Below are 27,353 nucleotides of genomic sequence, written 5' to 3'. Positions count from 1 at the left end.
GAAGGCACCAGCCTGGAGATGGCGAGTGGGACCTCATCGAAACACCGCCAAAATACTCTCAATCTTACACAGGAAAAGAGCCGAATACAACAAGACCAGCATACCTACACCCGTGAAAATCTACGAAAACACATACCCACACACTGAATACCTGCTATTTTTGCTGCTATTATAAATATTTTATTGTGACAAAATTCAAATAAATTGTATATACTTTCCCTAGAGGAACTCCAAATAAGTCTTTACATACAGAGAAACATTCCATGTACAATACCTAGTTAAACCACTTCTTGGTGTATGTCATAAAAATTGTATATTGTGATATTGAAACAATGTGTGCATCCAAAATGCAATGCATCCCATTTTAAAGTCGTAAAAATTGTGATATTCAATTCAACAAGTGCTTCCAAGAGACCAAAAAGATGACAGTATTAATCAATTCTACATCCTACTTTTGGTCCCCCCACCCCCATTTGCAGCAAATAGTTAGAAAAACAACATGCTGGTATAGGCTTTGATAATTAGTGGAACAATGGAAAAATATTTGTGGGATCTGCAAGTGAAGGGAAAAGAAAAATGAAATAAATCTTATAGCACTATGATATGAAAATACATGTAGTCCTTGACCAAAATTGAGTCTGGAATTTTGGTTGTATGTCATTGTGCTTGTTGTTAAGTGGCTCAACATATGATCTGACTTGATTTTATGACTGTTTTTACAATAGTTATTACATGAGTCTCAGCACTTATGAAACAAATCATATGGTCATTCACCAAATCCAGCACATCCAATGAGTGGTTTTTTGCAGTTTTCTTCTGAAAATTGGCAAAAAAGTTCACAAATTATAGTCATTTAACAATGAGACATTGCACCCAGTCATTAATGCATGGCAATTGCAACATCATGAAATACAATTTATATAATTGTGGGGGTGGGGGTGTAGCAGCAATCTTAATTTTGAGCATGGGCCGTAACTTTTTTTTTGGAATGGTCATAACTTCAAACAGCCATTAAACAACTAGTCATTAAGCAAGGACTGTCTGTATTCTGGCATAATGCATCTCATGAGATGGTTCTATTAGTGAAGTAAAAACCAACAATTTGTAAAACAAGACAGAAATAAGTTGGCTTTTATTCAGTTCTTCTCAAAATCCAAAATTTTCTGGTCTTTCAGCTAATAGTTTCTAGCCTAGTTTTTAATATTTAAACACCTGAACAAAAAGAAAAGATACAATCCATGATCTTAAAAGACCAAGGAGAAACTATACTATGCTATATTTTTTCATGAGAATGATTATTTTTAAAAATAAATTTCACAAGGGAAAAATGATTGTTTAATGATAAAATGCCTGTCTCTCTCTCTCTATATATATATGTTTGTACCTGTTCTGCACATCTTAATGTTATTTTCCAAATATTAATTCAGCAAATGCTTTCAAAATATTCATGAACATCTTTTTTACCTGTTTCACCGCCATTAATGTCCCAGTGCCAACATCCTGAGCTTGATAGCAAGAAGAAAAAGCTCCAAGGCCTATCTGTTGACCTTTAAGCCATTCATTGTCTTCCCTGTAATGGTGCTTTGCTTTGGTATGCCCAGGCAGGGTTTCTGGTGTCTGCAAATTAAATAAAAGGTATGATAATGTAATCCTTTGGAATTTAGGTGGGGAAAGGATGAATGTATTCATAAAACAAACATATGAAGCCTCTATTTAGAATACGCAAACAGCATAAGCATTTCTTTAAGCTCACAGGTTGTCCAATTGAGACCTGCCCCACCCAACAATTTAAAGAAAAAAATAACCAATTTATAAGATCTGTTTACAGAGTTTCTACATATATACTTACTTTTTTTAAAACCTGCCCCATTCCCAAATGACTATGGCAGGCACTCAAAGACAAATGATAAACAACAATACAAAACTTCAAGTACATTCATTATAATAGGCAGTACCATTCACTGTGGACAAAACCACACTGAAAAACTTCTGAATTGTTTCTTTACAGAATAGCTATTGAATGTACATCTGGGAGAAGTGTTCCAAACAGTGGAGGCTGCCATGAAGGACTTCTAATTCACTGCCCCTCCCACCTGGGCGTATTTTCAGAAAGTGTAGGTCAGCAGTCCCCAACCTTTCTAGCTTGGCGGCCTGGCACGGCAGAGGGCAGGAGGAATGTAAGTGGCAGGCGCCCATGTGCACACAGTTCCATTTGTTCAAGCAGCACACCAGCCCTACACTCGCACAAATGGAGCTTCACCCGTGAGCGGAGGGAGCTTGGGCTCGCACGCAAAGCTACACTTGCTTGAGCAGACAGGACTTTTGAACATGAGTGCAAGTGCCGTCCTTCTATGCAAGTGAAGCTTTGCATGTGAGTGCAAGTGCCCTTTGTTCACACAAATGGAGTTGTGGGAGCCCAAGTGCCTGCCACATGCGCAAGTGGAGCTTCACACGGGCATGTTTGCCCATTTATCACATGGCCTGGTTTCAAACAGGCCACAGCCTGGTAGTGGGCTGTGGCCATAGGTGACCAGGTTTGGGAGCCCTTGGTCTAGGTGACCAAACTGAACAGGCCTCACACACCACAACAACTGCCTTGCTGGTCCATTTCTTCTGCAGCCAGCAAAGCTTCCCTGAAGGCCTCTGAAACTGAGAACAGAGCTCCAGATCGGTCCAGAGTTCTTTAGGAAAGCCTTACAGCTACAGAAGTTTCTAAAAGCCTCTGACAGCGAAAAGGAGGCTGGGGGTGACACATGTAAGTAAGGTGAGTCAGTGGACTACCCCCCTCCCCCTAAGACCTGGAATCTGCATTCTATTAACCGGGGCAGGGTGCCTGGAAATGTCTAGAATTCATAATAGCCAAGAAATTAAATGCTGCTTCACTGTAAAATGAACAAAATAGACATAAGATTCTCATTCTTGTTCCCCAAAATAAATCCCAGGTTTAGTGACTGAACTATTTAAGTAACCAAATTAATGGAGAATACATAAAACTTTGGTTATTACAATAGTAAGTGTGCGCAACACATTCTGTGCACATAATACATGCTTGATTTCGGCATGGCTTCAACTCAAACAAAAACACAAACATTTAGAACATTTTGGTCTATGTTCTGATTGAAATAGGGGTATAGATATGTAAGAGCTGCAGCTGAGAGGAGATGATGCTGGGAAAATCAAGGAGCGGGATATGCTGCACTAGAACTGAGAAGTGAAGGCAGGGAAGAGAAGGAAAGATGTTGGCTAGGAGGCATGTTGACCAGTACTGAAGAGGACAGGGGCAGAGGGGACAATATGCAGCTGCTTTGTCCTACTTCACCAAAATTCCTCCAGATTTTGTTTTGTTTTGAGGAACAATTAGAGTTGCTGAAAATTAGGTGGCATATAAATTGGATATATTATGGTTGGTCCAACAGTCAGCCAAATGTTTCATCTGCATTTGACATTTTTGTCCATCTTCTTATGAGGGATCAATTTTAAATCTAATGTGATCTAATTTAATAAAAGATTATTATTAGGACTTATTGTTGGTTCAGCACATTAATTTATTTATTTAGAATTTTTACTGTGAGTAATGTAGGAATAATGTTTTATTCATAACAATTTATTACTATGAGTGTGTTAATTGCTTAGGATTGTTGCACATCATTGGGAGTGACTGTTGCACTTGATTGGAAATAAAAGAGTAAACAAATGAATAAATAAATAAATGTAAAAAAGGTATGTTTCCCCCCCCCCTTTTTTTGTGGTTTCTACTGTAGTATCTCATGGCATTCTTTCAATAGTGATTTCCACAAAACCTTGCACTCACATTGTGATTACTCTATCACTACAAACAGGGCTATATCTAGAGACAAAATTGATTTATCTTCAAAATGCTATCAGAAATGGATGGTGCAACAGTAATAGTAAGAAATAGCAAAACCCCAAATACTCACATCCTGTTGAATTATTATGATATCTTCACCATTTTCAACTTGAAGCTGAGGAACTGTTGGGAGAGCATCCTGAGATGCTGACATGGCCATGGCAATAGCTAAAGCTTCCTCTTCTTCAGCTTCCATCTTTTCCTTGCATTTCTGATTATGATTTACATCGTCTTTATATGTGTTATCATTTTCTGCACGCTCAGGAGACAAGACAGCCACTTCAGACTTGAACGTAACAGTTCCGTCACTGGCTGGAGCTTCAAGTAAGTCTTCCATACTAGAACTGAGTTCTGCATTAATATCCAGTTGGCTGTGCTTTTCTTCCACTGGGGTGAAAACAGTCTCTTCACTTGGTATAGCTGTACTAATACTATTATCGCACTGTGATACGTCATTTAAATTGAGTGACATGCTATTTTTGGAGGTTTCCCCCTGTTTATTCACATCACACGGCTTAGGTCGAGATGGCTTTGGCCTATGTATATGACTGAATGGCAGAGGCCTGGCCTGGGTAAAAACAGGGGAAAGCTTTTCCAATTCTTTTTGTTCAGCACAGTTTCTTTGAATCTGGAGAGAGAGCTTCCGCTGCATTTGAGGAGAAGCCGAAGGTATTTTACAGGGAACAAATCCCTGAGATCTGAGTTTAGGAATATCAGTTCCTGCAGGTGCAGACGGGGTAGAGGGGGAAGGCAAAATGGGGAATATGGTTTGGGAATGACAGGGTGAGAGAGAAGAGTTCAAGCATTGACCAGGGGATCTGCTCTTCGTTTGAATGGCTGGCTTTGGTTGTTCCATTGTTCCTGCCGTAACAGGAAGTCCCAATGAAATACCAGCCATCATGTCAGAAAAGTCCTCCGGCGTAGCAGTTCGCTTTTTACTATCTAGTCCTTTCCCACTTTTACTTGTTAACTGAATTGTGTTACTTGGAGTAGTATTCTCCGTCGTCTCTGGAGAGTTATCAGGAACTGAAGGCTGTGCAAATTCATGCCTGCATTCCCCAGAATGCATTTGCTCCATGCCTAACTGGATGGCTTCTGCAATTTCCATTTCGTCTGCTATAGCCATCAATCGCCGACGCATTCTTGTATGATGTATTGAGCTTGTCATGCTCAACATTTCTAACAGTTTTACAAATACTTGGGGTACTCTTGCAACCATTCTGGCAGCACTTAAAAATATTCTCCGGGACAATTTGCCCACCATCGAATGGGAATTGTCAATTGACCGCAGCGCAAAGCTCAGTAGAGATAACAGCTTTTCATACCTAAAAATGAACACAAAGCTGTTAATTTCCACTTATTTTTTAAAAAAAGACTTTTTAAAAAAATAATAAATCAGCATTTCAAGAGAAAAGAAGACAGATTTTAACATAAGACTTTCTAAACCAGCCTTTTGATATTAAAGAACAACTTTTAAAAAGCAAGTTTTTCTAAATTATTACCTGTCAACAATAGCATCAGCTTGTAAGATATCTCCACTAACAATGTGGGGATAAAATTCACCAGGAAATTCTAACAGCAATCGATCTATAAGACAAAGACGTCCAAGTAATGCTTGCCAGTTGCTTGATTCAGATTGTGTCCCAAGGATGCAATTTAAGACAAAATCAATACCCCCAATGCCAATGGACCCTGTAAGAAAAGATTAAATAAAAAAAATAATGGAATTACATTATTTGAGCTGGCAGTTGGTGTCTCTTATAAGCCACTTTCCTATACATAAAGTGGTTTTACTGAGTTTCAATTCCTGCTGTTGTGAACTAATTCTGAGTTTTTGAACTCATTGCTTTTTTTAAAAAAGTGTAATGAGCAGAATTCTCCTTCTCAATATAAAAGATATTGAATGTATTTGAATGTATCCATAACTGCCATTCCTTCTGTTGGAAACTTGCATATAGAGTTACTCATTGCATAATTATCTCAAAGGTACAAATGCCATTATAAGGATTAATGCTATGATCCATCACATATTAAGAGAGGAAAACATTAAAAAGCTGTTCGTTTGGTGTAGAATTCAATAAATCCAGACATAATCACTCAGAATTATCATTCTTTAATAATATCAAATTCCCCAATTATCACACCATCAAATTACATTGCTTTGTAATATATACTTTGTAAAATATACTTATTTTTCTTTCATTTTCTTACTCTTATTCAAAATTATTCTGCCTGTTTACTAAAATCTATTATTCTTTGAGCAGTATTCATTCCAACAAGATTTTATTTTCTCCATCATTTATTCTTTTTTATTATATTCAAAATCAGTTATTTATTTGTTACATTTTTAATCCCACCTTTTTCTGTTTCTCTCTCCTGTTTTCTTACATAGCAACAAGTGATGAAGCAAGTAGGGTCAAAGTGAGTACTTCATGGCTATTGGCTAAGGATGGCTCTCCTTGTATTTTTTCCTGCACACTATCTATAGCCTATTACATCTTCTATTGCAAACTAGTTTGTTATGTTTGCAATTATCAACATGCTATTTCCTAAGTTCTGTTATGCATAGATACAGAATGCTTCTTAAACATATTTCTCCTTTCCTCCCTTTAAAAGCAACTCTATTCTCTTTTACTTTTTTCATCTTGATTTCTATCTATTCCTGCTATGCATTCCTCTTTAGTGACAGCAATGTACGCTATGTTTTATTTAATTTCTTAATATAACTTGCAAATATTTGAGCCATTCAAATATGAATCTCTATTACATTGAGTGTCAACTTGTAAAGTGTTGCCATGACTATTATCAGGTTGGCATTCGAGGGAGGATTCCATGCATACCTTCGGCCAGAGTTGGATCTCATATTTCTACAACCTAGTTTGTGAATATGATCTATGATGCATGACAGAAGGGAGGGGATAGAGGAGTAAAGTTCAAATGCAATTAAGCAGAAGCAGTTTTGAGTTTTAACTCCGCAGGAGTACATGCCAGAACGTTGATCCTAATAAATGAATGGATTTCTTTTGAACGTTGTCTCGAGGCTCGTAAATTAATTAGGTCATTTTCTGGGAATTTAAACTGAGATTTTTAACAAACAGCATTTTGAAGAATTAAAATAGCCAAGTCTTTAGTCTTTAATTAATATAAAAATTATGACTAGCCCTTATTACCAGGTTTTCAAATTCCAATTTAAAATATCTATAACATTCCCCTCATTTTATGTTAATATCAAAAGCCTAAATTTGATTTAGGTGGAAAGAAATAATACAGCTGTAAAAATATCACACCACCAAATTAAACTGCCGAATTGATTTTATGTGTTGAAATAAATTGCAGTTTGAAATAGATTTGGCAGTTTCTAATTTGGTGCCATTAACTGCTATACTATATTTGTAATGTTGCTTAAGTAAGAGAAACATGAAATTTACCAGACTTAAGTATTTCTCGACCAATTGCCAACTCTCCTGCTTGACCTTTGCACATCTCCATCAATGTTGAAACCGAAAGTTGACTTGTGCGGCTGTAAAAAGAAGAAAGGCTCTATTTTTTAAGATAAAAGGATGAATAATTATTAGAGCTTACTGAATACATTATAAGTAAGTGTCACTGTTCTCTTAACAAAGTAATTCATTTTGTTAAGATCCACAAGACTGCTGAACAATCACACCAGAGTGTGCCAGGATTGCAGTCAGTCATTAAACAAAGCAGTCGCATGACATCTCACTTAATGACTCTCTTGCTCAACAATGGTGATTCCGTCCCAGTTGTGATCATACGTAAACTTTCTAATCCTGGTTTATTGGTATTTATTAGTAGTAATGCCTACATAAAAATTTAACGTAATATATCAGTACTGTATTAGGTAACACATTACCTCTTTCTAGTTTTTTTTCCTAACAATTTTCACTTTTTCAGCACAATTATGCATTCATAAAAGAACTGCATGCAAATCCACCAATGGCTAAATTCCCCTTAAATTTGTCCCTGTACTATAAAACTAATACAGACAATTTTGAAGACAGTAATCTAAAATATTTAAATAGATTAAAGCTTATACCTGTTGGGATCTGCACATTTCACCAATATGGTTTCTACAACTGGTTTCAAAAGCTGTTGCAGTTTTGTCCTCTCTGTTAGGCTATGGCAGGGAGTATATACCAGCATGGCTCTTAATGTTTTCTAAAAAAGAAAAAGAAAGAAAGAAAGAAAGAAAGAAAGAAAGAAAGAAAGAAAGAAAGAAAGAAAGGTTTTAAAAAAACACTACTTCTTAAAACCTGCATACATTTCTGCAACCGAAAGATGAACACAAAATACACCAACCTTACAAACAACATTTTATACACAAATTGCTTCTGCCTAAAAATTTGTCAATTGTAAAATAACACCTCTCTGTCATTTAGAATTTGCTCCTTTTTCTGAGATTCCAAACTAATATTGACATTATCTGGTCAACCAAAGGGAATAGCTTAAGGCAAAGTTACAAGAGTCCATGAGGAAATGACAAAACCAATTATTAGCTTTCAGACTTTTTAGAGAAATCTGCTCCCAAATGGATAAACTATATTCAAGAACTGAATAACATTTAAAGTAAAAAAGAAGTAGTGACATGTATCTTTCAGATATACATGCAGCTTTATATTGAGAATCAACTTATTTAAGGAACTGGTTTCAGCAATATTGCACAGTGGGAGTACTTCAAATATTGTACTAGGAATTTGAAAATAGAAAAGCTGGTGCCACTGTGAGTTTTTGATGATTATAGTAGCAATTCTTATTTAGTGTTTCATATAAAAAGCAAAACAATAAACATGCAAAAATATCACAGGACGTCTCAAGTCACTCTACAAATACAGTATATAAAAGTTGGAATGGAAATTATTCAAAATATTGCATGACTTTCAGCAGTTGTCTGAATCTTGCCATAAAGAATAAATAATTAGAAAAAAATAAATTTTCTGAGGATCAGACCTCTTTCCATTCTAGGAGGACAGGTAGAAAATATTCTAAACAAGCTGCTCAAGAAATTGTCAAAGTAACAAATAATGATGTTTATTTTCTATATTGCCTTATAAAGAAACTTTTCATAACCAGATATCAAGTGCAGCTGATGTCCTAAGTGCAATATTAACTGTTTTTTTCTGCCCATAAAAAAAGGAAATATTTTAGGCTTAAAATGATTTTCACATTAAAATTGTTTATCATTATTACAAATTTAGCATTATAGCATCAAAGCTTTGATGTATGGACCCTGGATTCTAGATCTATCTTGCTGTAAAATTATTTAAAGTAGAAAAAAAATGAACAGAATACAGAATCTGATGGAACAAACTCTGGAATTCTGTTGCACTATCTATGGGCCTATTTGTCATCTGCACCAAAAGGCAGAGTTTAACCTATCTTATTATCTGAGAGAAATGGGGTGCGATGGCTCAGGAGTTAAGATGCTGAGTTTGTCAGCTGGAAAGCTGATAGCCCAGTTTGAGACCCAACGCTGTGTGACAGGCTGAACTTCCATTACTTGCTCCAGCTCCTGCCTATCTAGCACTTCAAAAGCATGCAAGTGCAAGTAGATAAATAGGTACCACTTTGATAGGAAGACAACAGTGTTCTTTGCACATGGCATATAGTCATGCTGGCCACATGATCACTGAAATATCTTAGGACAATGCTGGTTCCCTCAGCTAAGAAACAGAGATGAGAGGATGCGCGCACACCCATACACACACACACACACACATGGACTTGGGCACAACTGGAAAGGGAAACCTTTCCCTTTATTATCTGAGAAAACTTACCCTAAGCCTCAAGTTAAATATTCTAGAATAACTTGATTTGTCTGAAAATATATACATTTGAGAACTGAGAATAGAAAAGGGCATATTTCTAGAATTACTATGAATTGCTTTTAACTATTTGTTTGGACAGTCTCTATCTCAAGTAAAGAATCTATATCTCAAATATGCTGTCCTATTTCTAAATTCTGGTATGGCTTAGAAAGGAAGGTTTGAAAAGAATAGGTTACTTACTAAAGCAGCAACATACACTTTGTAGACAGGGTCAGCACAAACCATAGAAAGTACACTGCAGCAGGATTCCACAACAACATCTCCTGAGATATTTGTCTGGGATGACCCATTAGCTGCCCCTAGATTTCCAGGACTTGTGTTTCCACTGCTGCTTCCAGAATTTCCAGTGCTTTCACCATTAGCCAATAATAGAGCACCACTAACATCATGGGAGAGACGTCGAAGGGCCATTTCACGTATATTCCAGTTTCGAGAAAACAGGCAACCTACTAATTCCATTCCAAATACCTAAAAAAAATCAACATTACAAGGAGATCCTGATTGCAATTACATATATACAGGTACATACACATGTATATTTGAAATAAGCCACTGGAATTCTATATAAATAAAAAGTACTAAGAAATTTAATTCATGAAAAACACTCTGAAGTAGACTAAATAGACTGAAGTTAGAATGCAAATATCTTCATTTTCGTTCTCCCCGGATGGGCTATTAATTAATACGGCTATTGCAGTTGTCTACCATTCAAAACTATGTTTGGACTCTAGTCTGCCAGAATTCACTACTATCAAGCAATTTGAAGTATTTTATAGTAACAAAAGATCTGGTCACAGTAGCACATCAACTAAATTACAGGTCTCCAAAGTCCTTACCTATACTTCACCATGATTAGACATGACTAATAATAAAATAAAAATAAAATGAGAAGGCAAGAACCAAACAAATAAGCAAATAATTTTTTTAAAAAAATTGGCAGCTGAAAGAAAACAATGTAAGATGTAACTCTTGGTAATGTAAGATAGAAGGCTCTACTGCAATAGCTATTCATATCACATCCAGATGGAGGACATCCAGACAAAGCTTCAGCAGAAGGCTTTAGGAGAAATTACTTATGACTGGTCACTTAACAACCACTCACATTTATGACAATCATGGAACGGGTGCCTTACGACCCAGCAATTGTAAATAGTTGCCCTGCCCCGTGGTCATGTAACTGCATGTCGGGGTTTGGCAACTGATCACTTTTTCACAGTCACAACATTCCATGGTCATATGACTGCAATATGTGACTTTTTTGGCAGTTTCTGGACTTTGCAACCAGAGGGGAAAACACGCTGGATGTTGTTTATACAAATATCCCGGGTGCATACCGGGTGAAGCCCCACCCCCACCTTGGCTACTCAGACCAGACCACATCTCTGTTATGCTAATTCCAGCATATAGACCACTCATCAGGGGTTCAAGACCAGTTCGGAAACAGGTGAGGACCTGGCTAGAAGGAGCCATCTCTGCTCTTCAGGACTGCTTTGAATGCACTGACTGGGACATGTTCAGGGAGTCTGCAACCATCGGTGACTCTATTGACTTGGAGGAGTACACATCGTCAGTGACCGGCTACATCAGCAAGTGCATTGATGATGTCACAGTCTCCAAGAAAATTATCTCACACTCCAACCAGAAGCCATGGATAACTGGAGAGGTGCGTGCTCTACTAAAAACCCGAGATTCTGCATTCAGGGCAGGTGATAAAACAGACCTAAGAACAGTGAGAGCTAATCTGTCCCGGGCGATCAGAGAAGCTAAGCGTGCACATGCCCAGAGCATCCACCAATACTTCACGAACAGCGGCGAAACATGGCGTATGTGGCAGGGCATCCAAGCCATCACTAACTACAGAACATCATACCTGCCTGTGAGAGTGATGGCTCACTTCCAGATGTGTTAAGCACAGAACGTTACAGCGAGGAAGACCACACCTCCTTCCAACGACCAGATACTTTGTCTCTCCACTACTGACGTGAGGAAAGCTCTAAGCAGAGTCAACCCACGGAAAGCTAAGGGACCAGACAACATTCCTGGCAGAGTGCTCAGAGGATGTGCAGACCAACTGGCAAATGTTTTCACCGACATCTTCAACATCTCTCTGAGTACCATTGTTATCCCAAAGTGCTTCAAGACAACGACCATTGTCCCTGTGCCGAAGAAACCATCAGTGTCCTGCCTCAATGACTACCGTCCCGTTGCACTTACTCCCATCATCATGAAGTGCTTCGAGAGGCTTGTCATGAGGCACATAACATTGGATCCACTGCAGTTTGCATACCGCTTGAATTGCTCCACCGACGATGCCATCTCCACTACACTCCATCTAGCCCTCACTCACCTAGAAAACAAAGGCTCATACGTACAAATGCTGTTCATAGACTTTAGTTCAGCATTCAGCACTATTATTCCTCAACACCTGATGAGAAAGCTGACCCTGTTGGGCCTGAAAACCTCCCTCTGTAACTGGATCCTGGACTTTTTGACTGGAAGATCTCAGACAGTCCAGATCGCGAATAACACTTCTAACCCCATCATACTGAGCACTGGAGCCCCTCAGGGCTGTGTGCTCAGACCTCTGCTGTTCACCCTGCTGACACATGACTGTGTAGCAATGCACAGTTCGAATCACATCATAAAGTTCGCTGATGACACGACTTTGGTGGGTCTTATCAGCAGGAACGATGAGACAGCATACAGAGAGGAGGTGAAGAAGTTAACGAACTGGTGTAAAGCCAACAACCTGTCTCTGAATGTAGACAAAACAAAAGAGATGGTTGTTGACTTCAGGAGGACACAACATGACCACTCCCTGCTGAAGATCAATGACTCTGTGGAGATCGTAGAGAGTACTAAATTCCTTGGTGTTCACCTGGCGGAGAATTTCACCTGGTCCCTCAACACCGGTTCCATAACAAGGGAGGCCCAGAAGCATCTTTACTTTCTTAGGAAACTGAGGAAAGCACAGCTTCCACCACACATCCTCACAACCTTCTACAGAGGGACCATCAAGAGCATCCTGAGCAGCTGCATCACCACCTGGTTTGGGAAATGCACTGTTTTGGATTGCAAGACCCTACAACGAATAGTGAGATGGCAGAGAAGATCATTGGGGTTGTTCTTCCCTCTGTCATGGACATATATACTACACGCTGCATTCGTAAAGTCAGAAACATTGTGGCTGACCACACATACCCTTCACACACGCTCTTTACTCTCCTGCCATCTGGAAAAAGGTACAGAATCATTCGGGCCTGCACAAATAGACTGTGTAACAGTTTCTTTCCACAAGCCATCAGACTCCTCAACGCAATGAAACTAGAATCATAAATACTTGTGTATTTAGCTTGGGTATTTTTTTTTTGCTTGTGTCTCTCTTAGTTCTTAGATTTAGAGCTATATGTAGTTCTGTGTCCTGCTTTTATTTTTTATCTATGCTATCTGACATAGCACCTTGGTCCTGAGGAAACGTCGTTTCGTTTCACTGTGTACTGTATTGTATATTGTTGAAATGACAATAAAACTTGACTTGACTTGAAAAAATGCCATTTGAATCAATGTGTTCACTTAATGGCCACTGTGTTCCCTTAACAAGTTTGCAGCGGAAATGTTAAGAAAAGCACTTCCAATCACATGGCTGCCTCAACTTATGACTAACAATTTACACCTGGGTTTTCAATTATAGTAAGTCAAGGACTATTTGTAACTATCTTGACATTTTCCATGGGCATTTGCTGTGTATTCATTTTGTAACAATCTGGAAAATCAAGCTCTCTGGGGGAAAACGACTAACATGTACTCGGGTATTCACAAAACAAAAAGCATATAGTCAGCAACATACATATTTGTGCAGATTGAAATAAAGTGTTAAGTTGTAGGTGACAAAATAAAAATAGTTTAAGTAGGTTTAGAAATTTAACATACCTGAATCCATGGCTCAGCTAGGTCCTTATAGGCAGAAGGAATTTGCTGGACCCCATAATGAGTAAGGTTAAAATTGCTTTCTTGATTCCTCCTTGGTGAACCAGTTACAGGTTGCTGAGTTTGTTGCTGGACCACACAAACAATCGAAGGAGAATCAACAGGGCTTGGCAATTCATGACTAAACAAATAATATACAAAAAAATAATGAGTAGATATTTTCAAACTTTTAGGAAAATCAAGGATTTAATGTGATCTGCATTTTAATCAATTTGTCACAATTCAATTTCCCCAAATAATGGGCAAATAAAACCATGGTTATCTTCAAGGTTTAATTCAGCTCAAATATGAACGTGTATCTTGTTGTTAAAAAGTATATTCAGGTAAAGCAATATTTTATTGTAGCTTGTAAAAACATACCAGCTGATTTGGAATTGTGATGGAAAGGTCTTATACACAGACATTTATAATAAACCAACCTGAACTGAAAATAAACTGATGAGGCTTTTAAAATGTTTAGATATTTAACTCTCCTCATAAACACAACAAATTCAAATAGAATAAATCCTCACCTATAGAAATCATGTGTTCTCCACTTAGATCTACAAAGGGGGCATATAAGAGGCTCCTTGTTTCTTCTACATTCCTCTGCCCCTAAAATTGCATCAAAGTCCCACAAAGAAAAATAGATGGATTCTCGAGTTAGTAGCATAAGGACATTTTAGAAGAGAAGTTATTTGTAAATGTGCAAAGAACTTATACTGTACAACAAACAGACATAGGGAAAGCTAATTATATACTTAATCGTATGTCTAAAGAATAATATGCAGCAAAGGCACATGCAATAATTGTGGGCACTAACAGCACCAGTTCTTTACAAAAAAGTTCAACATGGGAAGGTATGTTTAACAGTTCTATAGGCACTACCTAGGTTTTGTACCTGCCCACTTAAATAATGATCTCTTTTGTTATTTTTAAAAGATAAATAAAAACCTCCACTATGTTTTATATAATTCTACTCTCCCTTGTATTTTAAAAGCATAGTGCCTGTTTTCTTACATTTTTGTAAATATGTTTATTTCATTCAAATGGATTCCTTCTCTAAGACACTAGCTTGTATGAAAAGAATCCCATTAATGTTCAAGCAATTACAATACCACTTATGACTGCAATTACTTTTGTCTCTCCACTCCTGGCAAGGACCTCCTTTGCTATTATTCTTTAAATCCATTCTTATGATTCAAGTGCATATAATAATATCAGTGACGTACATATTGACATGCAATGATGGTGAAGTTTATTTCTGCAGCCTTCTTCACAGACAGTTAAGCTTTCCTCATCCAACATGCCTAGCAAACAAATGGGGCACATCTGTTCTTCTTCATCCTTGATACTATTAAAAAAAATACATACAAATAAATATTTAAAAATCACATTTAGCAGATCACATTTATTTATTTTTCTTCCAGGTCCAAAACTACCACTTCCTACAATATTTCAATACAAAATATTTTATCGTACTGTAAATGGACAAATCTTTTGGTGCAATTTTTTAATTACTCTGTATCGCCTTGCTATGGATGTTTTCATCAACACACCTATTAGACATTCTCATACATTTTTTCCAGTGGAATTATAGGATCTATGAAGCGCACATTTTGGTGCTTAGCAGCAGGTTTGCACTTGCTGCTTTCCATAATCATATGAACATAATTTGTAATAGATTTTGCTGTTTTTCCAGCTGAAAGCAGCAAAAATATGCTGGGTTGTGACTTGCTTTATGATTGTGATAAAAATAGCTCAAAATCGAATCAGATTAATGATTGCTCCAACTTATGAGCAAAATTCTGGGCCCAATTGTTGTCATCTATCAAGGACTACCTATATTCTGTTGGATGTAGGCCAAATTATTTTTAGCATATATAACTGTTTCGGATATGTCTGTGTGAATTACATCTTTATAGATTTTAGTTCATCACACAGACTTTCCACATTAACTTACTCTAGGAACTACACTTCCAGAATGAATATGAATACTCTATATAGCGGACCCCGCACTTGCAGGAATACACTAGGAGGAGGAGGAGGAGGAGGAGGAGGGGGGGGGAGGAGGAAGGAGGAGGAGGAGGAGGAGGAGAAGAAGAAGAAGAAGAAGAAGAGGAAGAAGAAGAAGAAGAAGAAGAAGAAGAAGAAGAAGAAGAAGAAGACAACGACTGCACTAAAGGCATCTTCAAAATGCCCATGTTAAGTGTCAAGTTCATTTTATTTACTTAAACATTTAAACCAGTGAACAGCCAAAGCTATCTGGGAAGTATACAATAAAAAGAAAAGAAACAAATGCATTTAAAAGAACTTAAGAGCTGCCTATTATGTAATAGTAAAATATTAAAAACTCCCAAGTTTAAAATTAGAAGCCTATTAAAGGCTGGGAGAGAATTACTTTAAACCTTGGTTACTACAAACAAATAGAACATTTTCAAATGTTCAGTTGAATGAGTTTCATGTTTAATGAATAATAATAAATAGTCAGACTGAAATTTAAAGGTATTGGCGCATCAGGCAAAATTTCATAGTATCTGCTCTGCCGCAAATAGAAAAAAAAAGTTTCTCGGTCTTCATTTTCTTATTCGACCGAAAAGGGGAACTACAAAAAGGTTCTCCTTATTAGTTCAAGTAATATTTGAAAAATCAGGATTTTAACTCATCAATGTTCGTGCGAGCTGCATCTGGCTCTTGCTACAAACACTCCTAATCGCTACGACCAACTCTCAAAAACTCTTCTGCAAATGATGAGCAGGTGACCGCAGGACATTGCAACTCTAGTAAATACATGCTGGTTGCCAAGCACCCAAGTTGGGGAGCCAGTGTCAACATAAGTGCAAGGACAGGCCATAAGTCACTTTTTCAGCATGGATAGAACTTTGAACAGTTGCTAAATGAATGGTCTCAATTCAAGGACTACCTGTACTAGTTTATTTTTAAAAGCCAAGATATTCTTAAAAACCCTAATACATTTAAAGAGCCTCTAATCATGCACCCAAACAGATCCTTGTATATACTAGCTCTTTAAGAAAACAACCCTGTGATTACAGAAGCAGGCCTCTACTTAGAAATGTCAAAATAAACATAAATAGAAATAGAATATTGCCCAAAACTTAGTAACAAACAAAAATTAGTCCAAACTTCATACCTAGGTCTCAATCTATTAAGCAACAAAACAAATTGCTTCCAACAAGCTGGGTCATCATTTTACCAAACTTGGAAGGATGGAAGGCTGAGTCAACTTTGAGCTGCTATCAGTTGGCAGAATTAGCCTGCAATACTACATTCTAACCACTGCACCGTCATTAAAAATCTGGGACTCACTACTCCTGTGGAATTGAAGTTTCCATGATGTTCAGACCAATTTTATTTGCAAAGTTATGGGTACTGTAGTGTCCCTATGGGCATGTGATTGTGATATCCTATGCTCTCTGCCAGTTTCCCAAAAATAAAGTCAGTGGGGAAGCCAGCAGGAGGTAGTCCCGCTCCCATTTCTTTTTTGCCCACTTGTGTGACAGCAATATAGTTCAGGAAAATTTAGTGTTCATTCTAGTCACTTCACACTATACCAGTGGTTCTCAACCTTTCCAATGCCACGACCCTTTAATACAGTTCCTCATGTTGTGGTGACCCCCAACCATAAAATTGGTGTCTCGGTTCCTAAGACCATCGAAAATATGTGTTTTCCAATGGTCTTAGGCGACCCCTGTGAAAGGGTCCCAAAGGAGTCCCGACCCACAGGTTGAGAACCACTGCACTATACCCTCAAAGGATGACCCAATGAGTCACAGGGTTGTCTATAAAAATGGAGACTATTTTGAACAACAGTACTGATTTCTTAATAATAATTACTAACCTATTTTCTGAACTAGATGTAGATGTACTAGAAGATGACAGTGTATGAGAGTTTGACATGCGTGAGACAAACTTCTGAATGGTGTTACGAGATGGCGCTTTGATCCTTGAACTACGCCTACTGTGGTATTTCTGGAACAAACTCTCAACCTAACATTGGAAGAAAATATTTATAGACAGGATTAGAATATGAACTACTCAAAGTTGAGGTCTCTTAAATAAATATATAATTGCAACCAGACTATAAGGTAAAATTATATCAATTTATTTATTGTTTACAAAATAAATACACATATATAAAATAACAGCATACTATAAATACCAACTATGGTAAGGATGAATTCTGTAAATGGTATCTTTTGTAATTAGACACATATATGTACACATTCTCTCTCTTTTATTTATGGGAATGTAAATATAGATGCTAAATGTTGCCAAATTCTATTTTAGATATGAGAATTAAATGTTCAATGCTCATAATTTTCAATTTGACATAAACTCATGATGCTACCCCCTGAAGAACAAGAGAAGTAATACCACTTAAGTTAGATAAACTATATTAATAAAATAATACATGAATAGGGCCAAACTTTTTACCATTGTTTAAAAGCTACATGACATCATCCTCTGCCCTGATCTTTCTCATGGTTAATGGATATATTACAGCAATAATCAGCCAAGACTAAGGATAACTAAGATAACTTTTCCAAATTTAAATATCTATATAATTAAAGAGAAAAAACAGTCAATAGTCAGTATCAATGACTATATATATAGGGAGAAAGAACATGGTCTTTTAGCTAACCCTGTTAATTCCACTTACTAAAATGGAGAAATAATAATGGAGAATTTATTCAGGGAACTTCATCCATTTATTTGATATTAGAATAACACTTGTTATTAACTGATTTTAGAAATAAGACGATCAATTTTCCGTAATTTTGAAACTGTAGAAATTCTGTATGGTATTAAGTATTTAAGTATTTAATAAATTTATAGGCCACCCAATCCCGAAGAACTCCGGGCGGCTTACATTTTTAAAAAAAATAAAGAATTAAAAATAGAGAAAGAAGACAGATTAAAACAGATTAAAAGATCACTTCATGCACTCAATCTAGGCGGGGCTGGACCTCATTCATGAGGTCAACAGCCCCAGGCCTGCAGGAATAGCCAGGTTTTGGTAGCCTTTCGGAAGGCCGTGAGAGTGGGAAGGATTTGGTAAATTTCAGAAGTCACAACTGTTTATTTTTGACAAAAGAAATAAGATGTAACTACCTCAAAGTTCTTTAAGGTTTTTCTCCACAGCATTGGATCTGAAGATTCAAGTTGAAACACTCTTAGCATAACAAACAGCAGATGAATGCAAAATGTTCCACGGCCACAGCTACATGTCTGTAAATGGAAATTTATTTATTGTGATTATCATGGCCATATTATATTGTTTTTGTAACCTCCCCCCCCTCCCCAATCACTTGTTACAGATTTATGAGGATTATGTTTCTGCTTTCTTCAAAACAAGAAGTAATTGATTAATGATGGCTTTATTCTTTCCAAGCTACTGCTGTTGCTGACATAATCAACATGGCATTCATATAGGTTTATATTTCACTGACACTTGTCAATACCTATGTTCTGATTTATATAAGTGAGAAATAAAATATGTCAAGCAACTTCTGGAAAGCAAGAAATGTTTCAGCATTTTCACATGTTCTCTTATACCTAAAGAGCTCATCTTAATTACATCTTCTCAAATAGTTCTCATTCTTAATAGTTATTGATTAAATAGTCAATGCTGTTTCAATTCATACCTGAGGACCAATGAACACTCTGTATTTATTATCTGGGCTGTCTCCCCCTATCAAGAAAGAATTGGGTCCTATCTGTTGCAAGAGATACAATCTAGCTCTCATGACTTTGTTGACACGACGATTTGTTTCCTCAGGACTATATGGTGAGAAGCCATCTGGAGACGGTGCTCTTCGTGGGGGTGTTATACGTCCACTCTGAAACTTAAACATTAATTTTATTTTCAGTAATTTTTGTCTCTATTTTTCATTTTCCCATTCCTCGATCTTTCAAAAAATATTCAGCTATCTCCTTCCAAACTAATAGAATGCATACAATAATTAGATAAGAAATGGTAACAGTTCTTCCACTAAATACTATAAAAAATATTACTTCTACGCTTTTCTAAGCCAGCTGTAACATGTATTCCTCATACAAACCTATACAATTGGCAACTTTAAGACTCCAACTCCCAGAGTATCTCAGCTGACTGAGGAATTCTGGGAGTTGAAGTCCACAAGTCTTAAAGTTGCCAAGGTTGGAGATCCTTGATTTAGATAATCCAATAATCAATGCAGTTTATAATCAATCAGAAATTAAAACAGCAAAAACAGGCAAAATATAATAAGGTAAAATGAGTTTACACTACATTAAGCATAACTAAAACACCATTTAATACCCATCAAACCAAAGGCTTCCTAAGTCAAGATATCAGCTGATATGGAAGGAGATATGTGAATTTGGTTTCATAAGCTTAGGCTATCTCATAATTACTTACAGGTACAGGAGACACCCTTTTCCTTCTAACACCAGGTGACTCAGATTTAACAGTCCTAGAGGAAGATGAGATGGGTCCACTCGGAGAAGGGCTCCGTCTCCCTTTCTGAGTAGGTGAAGTGGGATTTGTTTGTCCATCAGGAGGAGGTTCTGTTGCTGATTTGTTTGCCTCACAGCCATCTCCTTTCATTGGTATTGGTTTTACCACCTTGAAACAATAGGAAAAAAAATGTCTGTTTTCCAAAAGAAAGCAAATATTCTTATTAAATTGTAAACAAATGGAGGAAGGGATTTCCACAAACTGTTTTTTTAATGCTAATCAGCATCTATTTTTAGTTAGTTAAGTTTAATTTATGAGGATATCTACTTTATGAAAATCTAGTAATATAGTGATGTTATTTACAGTGAGTCCAGTTTTTCTCATACAGTATGCAGCATCTCACAATTATTATGGTTCTTCTCTCCAAGTTTAATAAATTATTATAATGTATTACATTCCAAGAAAACAGCACTGATTTCTTCAATATTTGGTAATGAAAACTACGCCCCCAAACTGTTTTGAGTTTTATATTTTAGAAAACATCGCCTGTCTCACTGTATCAATTTCCACAGGCACATTATATAACTGATATCAAATCTCACATTGTTTTAGTGTAAAAATAACAATGCGGGGTATAAATAAATAAATACAAATATAAAATATATCTTCCTTCTAGTTTTTGTAATCACAACTGTTTTCAACCAATGAAGCAGAAACTAAAAAGCTACCCATAGAGGGCAGTGTTGTGTCATTTTAAAGCAACAGAAGTTTAAGTTGGGTTTGACTTTGGTGAAGCTTTGCAGATCCATCCTTCCAGTGAAAACAGCAACATGAAAAAAAAAAATGAAGCAAGAGGAATTTCATTACAATTCCTTATTGGTACTGTAAGGAATTGTGATGAAATTCCTCTTGCTTCATTTGCACAAATTCTTGCACATAATTTGCTTTCTTGTCTTACATTACCTTATAGTTGGTACTGTAAGGTAATGTAAGACAAGAAAGCAAATTCTGTGATTTCAGCAAGTCTGCTTTTTAAGTGATTTCAGAGATACTTACCACAGGGCCTCTTCTACTTCTTCTTTCCAGCCATTCATGCTTCCAAGCGGGCATACATGTGGTCTTGAGTTTTTCCCTAATCATTCGCTCCTCTGGGCGATCATCCATTTTCTGCAATCCCCTGAGGGTTTCTTTATTCTCCATGTCACGACTACAGCTGAAATGAAAAGCAAAAACTATATATGTGACTGTCAATAAACATACTGAAATGCTTCACGTTTTAAACCAAATTATATTTTATTCCCTCAAAACCCCCAAACCATTAAACGTCTAGAACTAGGAGCAATACGTTAATCCTTCAACGTAAATAATTTGTGGTCCTCCTTCTTAGAATTATTAATTTGAATGAAAAGGCTCTTTGCCTTTAAAAATACATTTAAATAAATCCATACATTATGCCATTTTACAACTGGTAATAAACGTTTAAAGAGCCTTTAACAGAACTGGAGATAAAGATATGCTCATCAAGTAAAGAGGTAGAATTATTCATAAGGTATATATTTTATGTTTCCAAAATAAAGTTTGCAACAGATTTTTAAAAATCAAAATCATAAATAATGGTGTATTATGGTTGGATGGGGATACATATCTTGTTCATAGTTCTGATGTGCCCATCCAGTGGACAAGGCAGTTCAGTGCAACCTGTCTGAAGGCTGTTGAATGCCATACCCCCAGACCATAAATAAATAAAATATAAAATATATCTTCCTTCTAGTTTTTGTAATCATAACTGTTGTCAACCAATGAAGCAGAAACTAAAAAGCTACCCATAGAGGGCAGTGTTGTGCCATTTTAAGCAAAGAAAGTTTTAAGTACCTCAGGACCAAGGAAAAGATAGTTATGAAGAAATTTGCACCATCAAGAAAAGAATAAAACAGATTCATGTGATCACTTGGCTGTCAGCATGTATTTACATCCGTTGCAGTGTCCCAAGGTCACATGACCATCATTTGCAACCCAGTCAGGGGCTTCCAATAATGAAATGGGTTAAGCTGGATTTGCTTAATGACCATACCAAAAAAAGGTTGTAATATAGGGCACAACTCACTTAACCATTACACTGCATAGCGGCAGAAATCCTAACTGTGGTTGTAAATTGAGGGCTACCTGTATTATGTTTGTCTTGTATTTAATAGTACAAGTAATAATTTCCCCTTATTATCATATTAAAATTCATAATGTTAGGGACTGGATCTGAGAAAGCAAGCTACACACCACTTAAGAGAATAAACACCAAACGCTCCAAAAATCAATCTCTGGCACGCCTTATTAATCCAGGAATGCAGAACCTCTCCAGGTCTTCAAAAACCCAGATACTGGGAAAGGAGAAAGTCTACCTTGTTTGGAATATTTTCCTAGTTACAATTGAACTGACATGCCTCTATTATTGGTTCAGCATCAACTAATAATGTATTTAAGCATTCTGAAATGTGATACTAGCTTGTGTTTCACTCACAGTTTTATACTTAAGTTGTTGTCATTTTTGCTTCTGGTTTGTTTTTATTGCAAAGTAGTATTATGCTTTCATAATAGTTTTAGCTAAAACAATTACATCCATTTCTCTTTCTGTACCAAAATACACACTCCCCAAATATCTCAAGAGACTTTTGCATATATTCTTTACAGCAAAACCCAACTTACTTCCTGCCATGTGAGTGTGAAATCAATTTGTTCTTGCTTTAAAAGAAAATAACTCTGGCTGCCTATCTATATGATCTCTGAAGCATGAACTAAGAAAAAAGTTTTTAGCCAGGCCTCTATGTAGCAGATTACTACAAGAGGCACTGAGAAAAATGTTTATATACTGCATAAAGCCTTCCATGTAGGTATTGGTAATTTGATTCATATACCTACATAGCTGATAATCAACTTGATCAGGAAGGAATTGTACTTCCCCCAAAACGTGAAATTTACAGTTTTGAGATCTCAATACATGGATCACATAATGCAATAATTTTAGTTATTCATGCCCTATGATAACCTTCAGATTATACAACCTGCTGAATAAATAACTAATTCACTTATTTGATGATTTTTCAGTGGCTGATCACAACAGATGGCTGTACAACTATGCAGGTAAGCATGCAACCTAGTTCCTTACAGTATCTCTCTTAGGGACTAATTTTCCATTTACCAGACTATGCATAATTTCACAAGAAATTTCACAAGAAAACGGGAAACTCCAGTTGCCTCTTAGAAAAAAACACCTATGGGACAACCATGACCTGGTTGACAGAATCTCCATAGACATATTCACAAAATTCCACCTATGTCAGATCTATTGCAAAATTTAAATTTAAAGGTTGTCTCACTTAACATTTGACAACCAAAGTTATATCAGTCTCAAAAATAATTATTTATGATCCCTCCTCTAAGTTACAACCCTTGTGTACCCCATGCAGTCATGTGATCTTACTCGGGGTACTTGGCAACAAGTTTGCATTTACAATCATTGCAGCATCCCAATAACATAATAGCAATTTGTGATGCTTTCTTTTATTAGTTTATGACAAAAACACCAATCTGAAAGAATGAATTCGCTTAATGATCATGTGCTTTGTTAATGATCATATGATTTACATACCAACCACGTGATTTGCTTCATAAAAGTGGTCATAAAATGAAATCAGGTCCCCCACTTAACAACCCCAACAGATTACAACCAAAGTTTCATGAACAGAATCAGATTTTAAGAATAACATCAATTTTCCCTCAAATTTTCCCTCAATTTTCCCTCAAATCATGCCCATCATTCATAGGCCGAAAATTCAACCCAGAACTAAATATTAATATTTAAATATTAAACAACTTAATATTGCAGATTTTTAATATTACATTCACAGAAATGTTAGGCTGTAGGACTACAAAAAAAAAAACACCATTCAGGATTATGAGCCATCTTTACAATGTGATTATAATAGCAATGTTATGTTAGAGATTTTTCACACATGCCTGGAACTTCAAATTGCATTTCCCACAGGAATAATTCAGTTAACCTCTGTTAATATCATTATAATTCCAAATAATGTATTTGTCATGGAGGCATTACAGCTAACATGACATTCAGTGATTAAAAACAAAATCCTATTATAAAATCTGTGGGAACATGTGTGTGGAAATCACTATCACAAATAGTGCATAAAAATATCATATAATTAATACAATTGGTAAGTAGTAATAGTAATCGATTATTAAACACAATCAATCCTGATTGAAAATGATGGGATTCTTAACACAGCTAGAAAGAACCAATTTGGGAAGGACTTAAATGCAGCATCTAAACAAACTGTTCCCAAAAGTGCCTGAGCAAACTTTTTTTCAAAGAATAGCATCTTATGTTGAATGCAAGCCAAAGTAGGCAACTAGAGTACCTCTTGTACAATGCACAAGAGTCAAGTGGTAGCAGGAAAAATATCTAGCAGATTTGCCCATTTTGCAGGCTGGATAGTTTTGTGGATCTTGGGCACTGAGTATTTTGAAATAGGGTAAAATGCACAGGGGGATGGCAATCTCAAAAGTGTTCCGTGCAGTATTCAATCTGTAGCAAACTACGCACTCAGCAAAAAAAAAAAAAAAAAAAAAAAAAGCATACTATTCCCTGCACAGTATTCACACAAATTCAGACAGACTGCTTCAGAGCGCTGAAATTCAGCCAAATGTAAATGTACATCTTGGTTGTTTTACATTTCAGTAGAGTCAAATTCAAAAGGGATTCATTGGGTTAGTAGGCAACGTTGGTCCCCGTCTCCCAATCTTCTTTCTGGTTTCTTTCCTTTACTTCCCAATAGTTATGTGTCACTGTAATTTAGGCTTCCCTTGAATTTAAGTGCAGCATAACCATCTGCACCTGTCCTAATCTTCCTTCATTATCCTTTCCCTTGTATCTCCTTAAATGTCTATCCATCACCCTCGCCAACTAGAGTGCTTGACTCTTCTCCAACCTTCCACACCTACCTTTCTTTCACTTCCTTTTAAGTTATCACTCCTCCCTTTTTTCTCCTCTCCCCAAATGGGAAAATACCTGTGTGGCCAGAGTACAGAGATTCTGGGCCCATGTATGGATGGAACATGTGACTAAATCTATGGATGGACTACCCAGAATTGTTTGTTCATGCAAGAAATAATCCATACATTTTGTGAATCTTTCTTTACAAGTCTGATACAGATTTCCCTGATTTAATTATCTCTAAAGCAAGCAAGTATATTTACAATAATTCTTAGGTAGCATACCTGGATGCAGCTGAAACCATTTTTATTTTATTTATATTTTTATAATTCAATTCAAAAATTATAATTTTTTTGTATAAAAATGTATAAAAATTAACTTTGAGACAAAGACCCTTTGACATGTTCAAAGGCAAGGAAAGATAACTCCATATTCAACTGAAACCTAGCAATGATAATTATGCTGTCACTGTATTTTTTCCAATATTGTCTGTCTCTTCTTCCAATAACAATGATCTCAGAAGAAAATTTAGCAAAGCTGTCAAAACTCCCATTGTCCACATCTTTTCTCTCTAAAGCAATAATATCAGGAAACCATTTCCCAAATTATGATATATTAAATTTTATACTTCCACTTCTACAAAGACGCAGTTTTCCCTTTTCTCAATTGCATAGCTGCAGAAGAAAAGATTACATGTTGCATCCTACAATATTAATCTGCCAGGGGAAATATTTCCCAGCTGCAGTTCATTCTATTCAGAAATATGTAGACGTTCCTGGAGCATAATAACTCTGCACATATCACCGGCTGCTGGAAAGTCTATATTCATAATATTGAACGCAGCTCTGCAATAGATAAAAAACCTCAATCTGCTAATGCCACAAATAGCGTACACCTTATTTCCTATTAGCAAAAGTTCCTATACTTAAATTTTAAGACTCACACTGCATGGATTCAATACTGAGATTTGCAGGAATAGATCATTGTGATTCCCCTAAACAGAACAATTGAGCATCCTTAGTGGCTACGAAGTATTTTATGACTATGGGGGGGAAATTTCAGAAAACTAAATGAGAAAAGTAACAGGGTAGAAGTCTTTGTTTTTGTTTTTTCTAAACTAGTACTGAATAAATATTAATCAAAATTACTAATTACTATCAAACTTGAAGTATTGGGCCACAATGTAAATACAATGGTGATACGAACGATTAATATTATTATAATTGTTAGTACAACTTTTATTACAGAGGTTAAAACTGGTAGGAAGGCAATGTAGAATGGAGAACTACAAAGGCTAAACATGTATGATACAGAAGGCAGTATAACTATTTTTATATTGTTATGTTTGTCTTGTTTTTTTCTTTTTTGTTGCATTTTTTTCTGTTTTTAAAGGTAAAATGTTTAATAAAAACTTATTTTTTTTTTGGAAAAAAAGAGAAAAGTAACAGAGTAAAGTTGCTACATAGGAGGGAAGAAGCATTATTTATGTTAAGGAAAAGATGAACTCTCATTGTTTATGTATGTCATTTCCCAGTTCACTGTTAAAAACTATTTTTAAACATCCTGAGAAACAAAAATCAGACATTTTCATAGAAATAAATGGAGAAGTCTAAGATTTTGAAACAGACAAGAACAGATGTTTCACAAACAATAAGAAAATTTTTGTTGCTGTCTTTTGCATGTTAGGGTTACATCTATCCTAACATGCAAAAGACAGCGACAAAAAATTTCGAATTGTTTGTGAAACATCTGAAAAAATAACCTGTTAATATAAATTACAAAGCAAATGAATTTAATTTTCAGTATTGCAATCTGGAGTAGACAGCAGTTCCATGATAGACTAATGATAGCCATAAAGTATATGCATGCCAAATACTAGTCAAAATCAACATTAATAACATTGTAACAATATTAAATTCTTATGCTAGGTAGGAATCTAAACTAAAACTGAAGGCGCAAGCAGTTTGCAATCATTAATATATAGGTAGTCCTCATTTAGTGACCGCATTTGGGACCAGCAACCTAGTTAAGCAAAGCAGTTGCTAAATGAAACTTACAAGTGAAGTTAAGTGATCTTACTTCGGATTTTCTTTGCTTTACGGATTTCTGAAAGTTGTAAATGCAAAGATGGCTTGTAAAGTTACTTTTTCCTCACAATCTAAATGCATATGATCTCTTAATGAGGTAATTAGGCAAGGATCGCCTCTATAT

The 27,353-nt window shown here is 36.2% G+C and overlaps 1 protein-coding gene across 2 annotated transcripts in view; it reads right to left on the bottom strand.

Moving 5' to 3' along the window:
* The window catches only part of MAP3K1 (mitogen-activated protein kinase kinase kinase 1), a 74,858-nt gene that overhangs the window by 12,646 nt on the left and 34,859 nt on the right, over positions 1–27,353 (bottom strand). For both annotated transcript variants that reach the window (XM_087715515.1, XM_087715516.1), the window contains exons 2-15: positions 21,197–21,353; positions 20,102–20,308; positions 19,347–19,547; positions 18,814–18,930; positions 17,540–17,688; positions 14,913–15,034; positions 14,214–14,295; positions 13,645–13,822; positions 9,895–10,182; positions 7,926–8,047; positions 7,297–7,388; positions 5,371–5,560; positions 3,939–5,193; positions 1,465–1,617 (exon numbers count right to left, since the gene is read on the bottom strand). In XM_087715515.1, the coding sequence (XP_087571641.1) occupies positions 1,465–1,617; positions 3,939–5,193; positions 5,371–5,560; positions 7,297–7,388; positions 7,926–8,047; positions 9,895–10,182; positions 13,645–13,822; positions 14,214–14,295; positions 14,913–15,034; positions 17,540–17,688; positions 18,814–18,930; positions 19,347–19,547; positions 20,102–20,308; positions 21,197–21,353 (3,313 nt within the window). The remainder of the gene's footprint in view (positions 1–1,464; positions 1,618–3,938; positions 5,194–5,370; positions 5,561–7,296; positions 7,389–7,925; positions 8,048–9,894; positions 10,183–13,644; positions 13,823–14,213; positions 14,296–14,912; positions 15,035–17,539; positions 17,689–18,813; positions 18,931–19,346; positions 19,548–20,101; positions 20,309–21,196; positions 21,354–27,353) is intronic.

Source organism: Thamnophis sirtalis, unplaced genomic scaffold, assembly GCF_051295495.1.
Source record: "Thamnophis sirtalis isolate CommonGarterSnake01/CBP01778 unplaced genomic scaffold, rThaSir2_p1.2 scaffold_5, whole genome shotgun sequence".
Classification (NCBI taxonomy): Eukaryota; Metazoa; Chordata; class Lepidosauria; order Squamata; family Natricidae; genus Thamnophis; species Thamnophis sirtalis.
Note: the sequence above shows the minus strand (reverse complement) of the source record. Positions and strands in the feature narration are given on the sequence as shown.